The sequence below is a fragment of the Anopheles aquasalis genome, chromosome 3, assembly GCF_943734665.1.
Source record: "Anopheles aquasalis chromosome 3, idAnoAquaMG_Q_19, whole genome shotgun sequence".
Classification (NCBI taxonomy): Eukaryota; Metazoa; Arthropoda; class Insecta; order Diptera; family Culicidae; genus Anopheles; species Anopheles aquasalis.
In genome coordinates, this window is record NC_064878.1 from 2,330,001 (window position 1) to 2,342,500 (window position 12,500).

General features: G+C 47.2%; 1 protein-coding gene across 1 annotated transcript; it reads left to right on the plus strand.

Annotated features, from left to right (window-relative positions):
• Positions 1-8,968: 8,968 nt before the first annotated feature.
• On the plus strand, positions 8,969-10,446 carry LOC126579035 (putative gustatory receptor 28b). Its single transcript, XM_050242244.1, has 2 exons — positions 8,969-10,201; positions 10,282-10,446. The coding sequence occupies exons 1-2, from the start codon at positions 8,969-8,971 to the stop codon at positions 10,444-10,446; spliced, it is 1,398 nt and encodes a 465-aa protein (XP_050098201.1).
• The last annotated feature ends 2,054 nt before the right edge of the window (positions 10,447-12,500 follow it).

Genomic DNA, 12,500 nt, shown 5'->3' on the forward strand with positions numbered 1-12,500 from the left:
GCTGTGCTCAAACATTCCAGGCACGGCAGTCATCTCATCAAATCTCTGCCAAACTTCAAGCTTTGTGAACTTTCTACAAAATCACGAAAAAACCAATGCAGCTCGGGAACTCGGCATGACGACATGCACGACAGTTTTGTTATTTTGTAAGTAAGTCCACGGAGCGCTACGCAGCCAGGAGTGAGATGAGTGTAAGTAGAGAAAAATGAACCACACAAACTTTACTAATAATTCCCCGGCGGAAAGTTGGAATGTTGAACGCAAACCATTCCCCCGGAAGGGAGCTTCACTTCCGTCAGCATATCCGTGAGTCCTGAGGCTCATGGGTTGTTCAAACAAAAGAACCTCTCAGCAGAGGGCCAAAAACCATGAGCGCACGTTACGTTCAACGATATCGTAGATGCTCCCATTCCGTGTAGCCATTGATACTTAAAACCTCTCGTTGCCTGGCAACGAATTCGATAGCTGACTGACGGCAGAATCCCTTGCCAATCGTTGTGATGATCCTCACACTGGAATGTCTCGCAAGTGGAGCGGAGTTTTCACCGTTTTGGAGCCTTTACAACAGAATGAAGAAGAAAATTTGCGACCACCACCGAGAATGTTTTCGAGATATCTCCTTCGTTCAGCACGATTGAGGTTGCAGAATTCTTACAGCCCTGCTGCCAGGGTATGCTTGTGAGTAGCTTCATCAACCATCATCATCGGCCATCGGGCAATAAAACGGCATCACTGATTCTCGGCCGCACTTTGATCGCACGCTCGGTTGGGTTGGCTTCCTGTCCTGTCCTGTCCGGTGCGGGCAGGATGAGCCGCTTTGATGGCTCGTAATGTTGTTGAATGTTTTATGCTAATCTCTTATCCGGGGCAGCTGTGGTTCTCGAGAGCGAAATCTTCGAATGCTGACCAGGACCAGTATGCTTCAAAGTACGGGCACTGGCAGTGCAGCAAAAATATTGCTGCCGTTGGGATTATTCCAATAGTTATGACCGCAAACGAAACGGACAGCATTCCAATGAGAGTGAATGTTGTTCGCTCTGTTTGAAGATTTTTTAACCAGATCAACTGATACCATTCTAGGTAGTGAATGGTGTTCAGTACTTCTAAATCATTTCATTCGTGGATTCCAATATTTAAACAATAATTTTGATTAATAAATCTCAACGGAAAAGAAGTGTCAAGAATGTAATGTTCATGAAATATTATCCTCATTCGAATTCATGCATGGATCATTATAATGTTAAATTAAACGGAAAATTAAATAATTTTTCAATCTGATCACGTGGCGTGGCACACACGTGGATACCGTGAAGTACTGGCGCCTCCATCGATTCCTTTACTTCATTTCGCGGAAGCATATTTAATTGAAACACTTGATCATTCACCTCCCGTGCTTACCGGCTACATTCATATTAACTGTGTTCAATTTTTAATATCTTACTCCCCCTCCCACCGACCCACAGCGAACGCACGAAGCACGAGCACCGTTTGCCGTTGTCTCCGCACGACGCTGTCGCAGAAGGACTGCTGAATCGGCCCGGCCTCAACTGTTTCCGTAATTTTAATCTTGTCTGGTGGTGCTGCGCTGCTCTTTCCACTCAGCCAACAGCCAGGAACAGACCAGGATCTGGCCCAGAACGAAGGACAAGCGAACGAACGAACAGGCGAACGAAGGCTTCTTCCGCTTCGTTCGCTTTTCAATCACGGAACAGCAAAATATTATTATGTTCAATTTTTACATCTCTCAGCGCTCTCGGGAGTTCCGCATTGGTATGTGTGTTCGGTGTGTATCGTCACACCATCTTGTCCCTCTTTCGCTTTCTCTCCAGGTCAGGCGAGACCAAGGCCAGGCCCGGCCAGACCAGGAGGACACTGAAAGCTGCTTTATTATTATTTTCTCGAATGCACACGTTCGTGCGCACGAAAGGAAGAAACCTCTACACCACAAGACCACAAAAGCAACCACCGCTACCCCAGGATGGGCTCTCGAGATAACCATATATCGAGAGCAACCTTACCAACGTCTTCCGGACAAGGTCTCAAGGTCTGTCACGTCCGGAAAGACCGCTGGGTGGGTGTTTGTTGCCTTGGTGAGTGGCTTTGGTGAACGAAGGGAAGGAAATATTGATGCCCTGCATGTTTATTGAGGCAAAACTCTCTGTCCTCTCTCTCCTCTCCGCTTCCGGCTCAACAGGAAGCGGGATGCATCGGCAGATCGGAAGATGGCAGCTTACCTGTACGCGTTGGCCCCTTTTTGCGCCTCATTCCCTGCGGCTATCAATACACAGCACTACCAAGTGTTTCCCATATCCCCAACGGTACTATTCGAAGTTTGATGAGTTCGCTTTAGTCCCGTGGCACAGCTCCCTCATCCAATTTGTTCCAGTTTGAGTATGATTGAACAGTTGCTGTGTTTCTGTGCAAATCTATTCAATTGATGTTGAACCCTAAGCTATCGCTCGCCCGCATTAACGCGAGCGGATTTCACAGTAGAAAAAAACGTCTTTTCTTTATTCCCGTTTTGTTCCGTTAACTGCGTGAACGGATATCGAGCATATACTTCACTCAAAATCCATCCGAAACCACCACCGTCACCGTCGTGGCGTTCTCAACGTAATCAATTTCCGGGAGTCCCCCCGGGGGGCGCACCATACATATCGTCCTCAAGTCACGATACGAGATTTACGCGAGATAGTTCGGAATATATGGCAGAAGAGCGAACAGAAAAACGCTCAATCGATTCCCGGTAAAGTAAACTTTGGTCGTTCCCTTCCCGGGAACCCAGTGCTGTAATCCATCATCGAAGGAACTGAAAAACATCATCGCACACAGTAACATGTGATTGGAGCTGATGGTAAACAGCGGGCAGGGGAAAATAAGAATTTAAACCGTAATGGCCTTATGGAAATAATCTGAGCTTCTTGCGATACCGGAAAATAACGCTTTTCGCTGAAGGAACTTTCGTATCACTGTCCTAAGGAAGAACCTTCCGAAGAGAGGACTTGTTATGTACTTTCTTTCGCACTCGCGTTACTTCTGTAGGAAATTTGAAACCAGCGATCGATTAATCGCTTTCCAGAGAAGTGATTGATAAATCGCTTGCATGTGCTTTAAGCTCATGTGTATGTATTATCCTCTCCTCTCTTTAACAACAAACAACTTTACAACGAACGAACTGATAATCGATGAAGCATTACGACGAAGTGATAAAGCGAAACAATCCCAGCACACATATGACGCGAAAATGGCGCAAAAATCAAAAGAAAACTCCCTGCGGAACCATCCTTCATTCACAAGGGGACGAGGGGGTGATGGAATTTGGCTCAATTTTTCCAAAACATTCCAGCGTTCCGGCACCCCTTGATTTTTGTTTTTCTTCTCTAGCAATGAGCTCCCTTCCTTTTTCTTTCCGTTGGCTCATTCCATACATTCCCTGATGGTGCAAGGAATGTGTCATCATTTAATACACAGAGAGAGAGAGAGAGAGAGAGAGAGAGAGAGAGAGAGCGACCCAGTGCACGGTTCGGTGCCTTTCGATGGTCAGTCGGTGGGTGCTCAAGCCTGATGCGATGATGAATGGTTTCTGGATGGACTTTTCCGGAAGTGCTCCGTCGCATACTTTGATGTCTCGCTTTTCTTTCTCGCAATCTAGTCAGCATGGGTTTGGTCATACACGATCGATCGTTGAGACATGGACAATCATCATAATAATGTGTCTCCCCTCTGTAACAGTCCCAAAAGTCCCTGTTGTGCCCGTCTGATACTAGGCACGAGGAATCTCTAACATGTCGTCGTATTTCCTCTTGATTTGAGTGACCTCCGGTACCGTCTGAGTACGAATTAACCTCAGTGAAGCAAGGATAGTCTTTTTTAGTCGATTCAGCAGGCGATTCACAAGCCATAGTAACGGACAACAAACCCAGCCCACTCGGCATTGACCGGAAACCGCTCGGAAAATTGTCGGCCGTACATGAAGGAGCGTCCCTTCTGCTGTCACAGTTCTACAGTTCTGCTAAATGATCCCGATTCATTTACTGCCGGACGTATCTCGGCTGACCTGGACCCCGCCGGGGGGGCCGTTTGCTCCCTTTGGTACTACTAGCACCCACTTGAACTTAATGAACCAAGCCTTGGTGCGTCGTCCCTAGGCCTATCCTCACTCATCACAGGCTTACCGGCTCCATGCTCACTCCATGCTCGACGATGTCGGAGGCCGTTGTGATGTGGGCGAGAAAATCCGGAAGGACCAAAGTCTTTCCCAGAACGAACTCGTCCCACACATGTCCTCATCCTCCTCCTCCTCCTCCTCCTCGTCGTCGTTGTCGTCTAGCATGGGAATTTGCTCACGACAAAAGAAGAAAGAAGAAGCACGGGGTCGCCGTGCCGTGCAGTGTAATGAATCCTCTTGAACTCGTTGCTCTAAACCGCGCCACATGCTACAGTGCTTGGAACGGTGTATCGAAACATTGAACAGTGGGAAGCGGGAATTGGTTTGGGACCACAAGAGATGATAATGGGTTACGATATGCTTTATGTTCTCCTTTCTTTTCTCTGCCTCTTTGCCGTCTCTCAATGGGCACAGAAAAAAAGCACATCTTCTAACCCTCTCTATCGGTCGTTCTCGCTCTTCCACTTTTACGGGGTCGAAAATTGATCCTGACGCGAACCCTGGATGGTGCTGAAATACTAATTAAGTGGTGATGTCAAGCGTATGGATTAGGTTTGAAAAATGAGCGTTGCATCGGAGAAAAGGAAGGATTAACGATTCATGAAGCATTTCAAGAGTATGAAAGGCGTTCATCCGAAGCAGTGGCGTATTATTGCATTGTTTTTTTGTTAATGCAAATATCGATTTAACATAGTCCATTATATTTCCATAAAAAGTGGGAAAACTGGTTTGCCTTTTACTTAAGGGAATCGCAGTATGCTAGCAATGTTTGTGGTCGAATAGCGGCCGTGTTGTTAGTTGGTCGTGACCAATGGCGATACGATCCAAACAGTGCATAAATCAGATCATAGTGACCCGCGCACCAATGCAATTCTTCTTCATGGCTCCTGATATGTGATTGTCCTTTATCAATAGGTGCAATCGGGTATCGAGCAGTTCTTCCGCAAAAAGAGACTATCACAGGAATTTCGTATTCAACCGGAATTGAATGTCAATGTGCAGTTGATACCAGATGCATGCGATGCAAGGGGGACATCCTTCGGCATGAAAGTGTCACGTTCCGTCTTCGTTCGCTCTATTTCCATTCCAAACACGTCATTCCTATGCCTAGCAAGGACTGCATCAAACTGGTCAGTCGTGGCCACCACCGTTTCGTCTGTTTACGTAGCAAGAATGTTCCGTCACCATTCAATGCTCTAATAAACGGGTTGTACGGTTTCGGCGAGCTGTACCACTGCTCCAGTGCTTCCCAGTTAAATCTTACTAGATGCCCTTTGTGAGAGGCAATTTCATTCCCGAAAACCTTATTACAAGGCAGTGTACCTACCCCAACGGCTTGCGCTTAAACCACGCATTCCATCGTACGCTTCATTTCCTGCAATCGAGCTGCCTTCAACGATCCCTGGCGCGAGGGAAAGCCCTGTGGGTGGGCAAACTTTCCACTTCAGTTATGTTCCCTCCCCCCCGTGCGCCACTGTTGGTGAAAATGGATTTCGGGAATAGTTTCAAGCACTTGGGTGTTGCTTGAGTCGGGTTTCAAATACCTCAACACCTTCTGCGCACCGTGGGTGGTCAAATTTATGTCCACCACCATCACCAACGCGCGGTGTGAAGCGGAGATCCACAAACTAAAAAAAAAAAGAAATCACCCCAGCAAATCAGAGACAGACAGAGCTACGTGGACGTGGAGCGGATTTTGACCTCCTCTCCGCGCTTCCGTTTTTTTTGCTCCAGCAGCTGCACAATGTCGCACATAAAAACCAATTTTCGACTTCATAACAACCATCTGGTGCAGAATTTAATGAAAATCGTAGTCCAGGCCCAAAAATCTCCCACTACACACCCCATTCGGTCATTCGGGGATGAGTTAAGCTAGCGTTCCCCCTTCTCTTACTCGCCTTTACCGCCCGGTTCTTCCCATCCAATATGAATACTTTTTCGCTTTCGCCCCTTTTGCGCTCGGTCACGGGCCAGGTTCCGAAGTTTTCAGTGGCGCGAAATTATGGTCCCTTTTTTCACGCTCGACATCATATCCTTCGGCACCCGCCTGAGCCGAAACGGAGGCCAACGAGGCCAACAACTTGGTCCTTGGTTGGGGTGGTATGAGCTGCGATTGTCCGCTCCGTAAGCTGTTCCGCGAGTACGGGGCACTGTTAATGGCAGTTTGCCAGCCCCGTTTTCCCGGTATTGTTTGTGTGGCTCGGCGCGTACCACCAAACTCATTCTAAAATGCCTCCCTAGTGTGCTCGAGTACAAAACAATACATTTCAGAGCCCTTGACTCACTTTGTCACCATTTTGCTGGCTGATTGGTCGATTAACTGGGGGGTTCCACAGTGCACCGACGATCGCCAGCATTGTGCAATCCGATCACTATGCTCGGCATGTGGCCCCACGCCCTAACCTAGCGAGTACGCAATGGATGGCGACAATTGGAACGTCGGTTCCAATTATGCTCGACCAGAAAGGGCGACGGTCCCTAACGAGCGCCCACAAAACCCTTCTATCACTTTTTGCACACAAGCGGGCACACTAAGCGCCACAACCACGTTCCTGCTGGATAGTTTCTTTTTAAAGTCATTTGTGAAATGAATAATACCCACCAGCAGATTTGGTTTAGATTCTTTTGTGTGCAATCGACTAGAGTGCTGCTGGTAGCATGAGCAAAGCATAACGACGTAAATGTTGGGATTGAGTGCAGCGTCACTCGGCCAACATATTATCCGCCAATTTGGGAAACCACGGGTTTGGAAACAAGAAACCAATCCACTGTCCCCAAGCGGATACAATTTCTTATTCGCTCCTTTCGAGCTCCGCCATCTTTTCTGTTCGGAATCACCCGGAACATCGAGTATGCATTGATCACTATCGTCACCGCCTGCTACGCTCACTTTAACCGCATCAATGAATGTGAAATAAAATATGTCAAATAAATCGAACACGGGCGGGGAGCGAAGACGAAACTCTGTAACTGATTCGCAACACGATCGAACGATCCTTTCTGCCCATGGGTCCCGGACGGCCCAGAGCACAGCTACCAGCAGCAGCAGCTTCACACATGCTTGTTTCGCGTAATGAGATCGTTATATTTTATTTGCTCTCTGGGACGTCTCTGTTCCCGGGGAGTGAACCGGATTGGACCGCTTCGCTCGCTCACATGCTGCTCAGCGGCTAAGATTTCCAAGCCATCCAGCCACTCGGGCACGGGGATTCATTTGGTACTGACATACGGTACGGTTTGCGTTTGCCATATTTATTCAATGTAATGCTTTTGCTGTTCTTTCTCTCATCGCAGTCGTCGGGACGGAATCGTCGCTGTCGTCATCAGCGCTGCATTTCATTCCCAGCGTCAGCTGTCACCATTCGAATGAACGGGGGGACAATTTGTCGGAAAATAGGTCCTCGGTATCACCAAGAAACGAAGTTGTGGTTCTTTTATTTCAAAAATTGAAGCAATGCTTTACACTACACGAATCAGCCTTTTGACTGGTTCATGAATTGAGGAAATGTGACCGAAATATTGTCCCATTCACCTCGGCACTCATGTTCATTGTAGCGATGCACAGCTCATGAGAAACCGTCATGCTGCGGTTTTCGTCACGCGTTAAGCAACCGACGCTAATTATAATTAATTAGCTTAATTTAATTTACTGGCGCTACGATACGCATTCAGAAACCAGAGAATACATTGTGGTAGCATGCTCTTGTCTCTTCCCAAATGAGAGTGGTTAGTTCAGCGGAAGTTTCATCCCAATCCAAAGTGGCCTGCAGCTAACATTCAAAGGAAAACATCCCTTCAAATTGTCCAAATTAAATTATAATGATGTCCATCAAAGCAAAAATCGGCAGCATGGAGCACGGTAGATCACAGCACCCATCGTTCCTTCCAATGGTGACAATTCGATCAAATTTTTCAAAACGATGAACCACAAACCACATTCGCTCTCTCTCTCTCGAATCAAATCTCGATCACCATCGAGAGGCACGTTCGGGCATCAGCAGCAAACTCATCAGAAAACTCCCAAACCACCAAAATCCATCATTTATGCCACTATTCAATTAAAGCAATTCAAATCGAGCTTCCAAAGTCCGCACCGAGAATACCGCAAAAGAGAAAAGGATAAAGTCGTCGCTCCGGGACTCTGCAACCAGACGGAACTTTATTTACATTTCCTTTCAAAAGTCGTTTTCGATTCCCCTCCAAAAACGGTCCACCCTCTTGCAATCGCTCGCGAACGAGGGCGAAAAAAAGAAAAAAAATGTTGTTCGAGCTTTTTCACTTCCATTAGTGTTCGATTTCGGTCGTCATCACCCGGGAACCATTAGTCCGATACTGCGGACGGTTACGAAGTGCATTCATAATGGCCAGAGATCCCTCGGTGTTTGCAAGTAAGTCCGCATAGGAGCAAAATATTTCTTGGCTCATTGATAAACGAGAAACTTTCTCCCCTTCCCGAAGGCTACGACCGTGTGGTGGTGGTGGTTTTGAGTCGCATTCGAAATGGATCCACGTTTCAGCTGTCGGTTGCCACAGCGCGCCAGCTCCCCGGCATGAAGGCATGAAGTTGGGTAATCAGCCAGTGACCACTTCATCGGTCAAAGAAAGGGTAATGGGATTTCCCGAGGAAAAACTTTATCACAAAATTACACAATAGACCATTATTCGAGGTTGTTCGTCGGAGAACTTTTCCGAAACTACTTTCCACGAGCGAACGGAACGGTTCAAAAGTTGGCTTCTGGCGTTGCTGCTGCTGCTTGGGTTATAAAGAGCCGTGCCGGATAACCGTGAACCACAAGCATCATGTCGAAGTGGATTAATAAGCAGAAGGTTTTTGCTTTCCCTCTTTCACCGCTCAAAGTGCCATCCGTCAAGAGTGGCACCATTGGGACGGACTCGGACACATCATTCGAGGAACTGTTCCACTTCGTCTTCAAGTGTTTCCGTTGTCTCGGTCTAACTCCGGGTGAGATGAAGCGTGAACAAGGTCGCTATATCGTTCAAAACACTCGCTGGATGATGGTGATCGTAGCGATGATGGTACTGGTCGCTTGGGCTACGCTCATCGAAACGTTCTTCATCGAGACGCGATCTGCGCTAATCACGGGAATCGCGAATCATATCCAGTTCCTCATGAACACGATCGCATTAACGACGGCCTGGATAATGCCACAGCTGCAGCCTCGTGAATTGGAAGCCATCTTGGATGGATTCCTGACCATTGATCGTGAACTGTGCACCTACAATGCATCGTTGGTACTGCCCCCGGTGAAGGCCAAGTTTATTATGCAATATCTGTTTGTCGTGGGCGTACTGGTGATGCTCGTAGCGTACGATGGATTTGTTACGTTCGGTGATGTGCAAACGAGCCGGGTGTGGTATTGGGTGTGCCATCAAATACCGTTCATCATTTACGCGATGGCAATGCTTGCTGCGTTTGTGCTGGTCAGTTGGTTGTTGGCTCGCTTCAAACAACTCAACAAACTGGTCGAGCAATACTATCGCGAAGGGCAACTGTGCGATGCAAAGCCTCCTATGTCTATCACGTTCGCGGAAACGGTACAGATCGAGGATGAAACAAAGGATGCCTCGTCGCTGGGTGAACGGGAGTACTTTTCTGAGGTTCAGATACTGGCCATCGTTTCTCGTGCGATTGATTTGGCACAAAAGATTGAATCCTACTTCGGGCCACTGTTTCTCACCGTCTATACGGCGCTTTTTACGGTCACGACAATCCAATCGTACTACTGCTACCTTCACATGACGGAGCAAAAGTACAGCAAGGGCCTCACGATCGAGTCCCTTTTCCTTTCGCTTAGTATCATTGTGTCGAATGTGATCACCATCGTTGCGCTACCGTACATCTGTGAAAAGGTGGAAAACGAATCCAAGCTTCTCATGTCCTACCTTTCTAAGCTTTCGATGAAAAATGGTCAGATCGCTCAGCAATCTTTCATCTGGTTCCCGAATCTCATTTCCAGTGTCCGGTTTTCGGCACTCGGATTCTTCAACGTTAACTACAGCATGCTATCGGGGGTAGGTCATGGCAGCGATCATTGCGGTTGCTTTTAATCCACGTTTTTTTCATTCCAAACCCCCTTGCTTTTATTCTGCAGTTTATTGCGGGCATGATCACCTATCTGATCATATTTATCCAGTTCAACTCGATGGTACCAGGCAATGCTGATGACGTCCATTACGCACGACGACAAACGATCAATCCAGTACCGACTAGTGTCATTGAGGGGGGCAATACAAGGATGATGCCCATCCCAACCTAAAACCTAGTCGAAAGCCCCAAGTATTATCTTCTGCTCAGACAATTCGACACCAACTTTCTTCAATAAATCTCTAGAACTCCAGAACTGCCGACTATCTTTCCTATCTGTTGCAGCACTCGGGTGCACGGGCAGCATCTCCTGAAATGCCGGAAGTTGCATGCACCCGATTGAACCACACTCGATAGCACAATGCTTGATCGCACTAGAAGTGGCACTTCCGCTGCACTACGTCTTTGGAGTGTACCAAGAATTTATCACCCTTTTGTTCTACACCTCTTGTTGATTGGATTGGAAGCCCTTCGGAAATTACCAGTTTAAAGAAGAGCGCTATCAAAAGACGATTCTTCCAAGTTTTTCGTTTCCTTTTTATTCTGTGCCAAACGAATGAATGCATCTTCCTTTCTTTCGTGATTCTTGTGCAAAAGACAAAAGCATCCAGACTCCTTGCCATCTTCCTTGCGTTGCTCATAATCAACTATATCCACCATTTCAAAAACCCCTTTGCAGCCTGCCAATGCACCGCGTTCGCTGCTCAATAGCCCCGCAACTGACCACGGTGCTCTTCATCTTTTGATTCACCGCAAGTATATCTGAAACATGCAAAGAATTTATCGAAATAGATCCCGTAGCTCCTTTCATACGTGCCATTTTGTGGTTTTACTACCACCACGCAAACCCAGACGATACTCAGTGCTGCATGGTAAGGACGGCGGACTCAATGAAGCCATAGAGCCTCGTGGGCCACCATCCTATTGTTTGAAGCACTTGGGCACCACTTGGGACAGACAAAGGAAAACCGGAGGTCCCTCCATCGAGCGGGACAGTCAGTGCCAGGGCAATTGTACGTGGCATCACCTGGACCTCTGCTCTAAATTTATTTCGTAACATTTTGATGTAATGTCCATCAGAAAATGATACTTTTGCTGCTCTCTTCTTGGAATGCCGTGCCGGGTACCTCGAAAATGGAAAGGATTTTAAAAGGCACTCTATGATGATGACTACCGAAAGTATTAATAATTTTGGGGAAATTTTCGTAGAGTAAATCTCACTCAAGCGCGTTGCGAAACTGCCGAGCCGTCAAATTGTCGGTGGCCAGAAACGACTCGGATGCAAGCTTCCGAAAATGTTGATGAGAATTTAATTTCTTTTCCAAGCATTTCCTCATCAACTTTCGGAACTCCAGGCGTTCCACTTCGCTAATCAAGCAGCCAAGCAGCGAACAACTGCATCGGGCTCCATCCTATTAATTCGTAAACGGAACGGTGCTTCTGTTCTGGAGGCACAAAATGGCGGACATTTACAGAAAATCGCCGAAATAATTAAAAACAGTGCCAGTGCCCGTCAGAGTCGGGAGCAACTCGTGAAACCGGCAGCAGTACCATTCCAGTCCCCAGGTTAGTTGGTCCAGCATTTTTCAGAGCGTTTGACGTGGAAGTGTTTTCAATTAGCAGAATTCTCACCTTCAACGGACGACTATTTCACGAAAGACCTGGCCATGTCCCCGTGAATGTGTGCTTGCATTTGGGCGATGTTTGTCGACAAACGTGCTCCATCACGAATGTAGGAGCTGGGACAGGAATCCAGCCCTAACCTTACCTAATTTATCCCCTTCTCGCTCTCTCGCTCTCTCTCTCTCTGCTCTCGTTTGCTGTTCTCGCGAACGGACCGTGGTGGAACTCAGTGTGCCTTGACAGTATATAGCGTGTTAAGTGTGGAAATGAAATTAAAAAAAAATTATAAACAACAAACGGAAATATTTAAACTTTTACGTTCCAGGAAGCAGAGGCTCGACTACCCCGTTCAGTGCCTCTCGTTCTGTCTCCTATTGGCGCTTGCTCATCATCCAGAACGAAGCATTTCAACGCATTTCCTCCTTCGCGTTGAGGCGAAACACGATGGACGCGCGCACGGTGAAACGTCCTCGGTCGCGTCGGTGGCAACTTTTTCTCATTAAAAACATTATTAAAGTTAGATCGTTTCCTCCGTGATTTTCCACCATCGTTGTTGTTGTTGTTGTTTTTTTGTTGTTGCAGTGGAAATGCAGAAGACTGCGA

What these genes read in the sequence shown, in the direction of transcription:
- LOC126579035 (XM_050242244.1), top strand. Translation starts at nt 8,969, where the DNA reads ATGTCGAAGTGGATTAATAAGCAGAAGGTTTTTGCTTTCCCTCTTTCA. An exon ending in ACTACAGCATGCTATCGGGG is followed by an intron (nt 10,202 to 10,281) that starts GTAGGTCATGGC and finishes TTTATTCTGCAG; the next exon opens with TTTATTGCGGGCATGATCAC.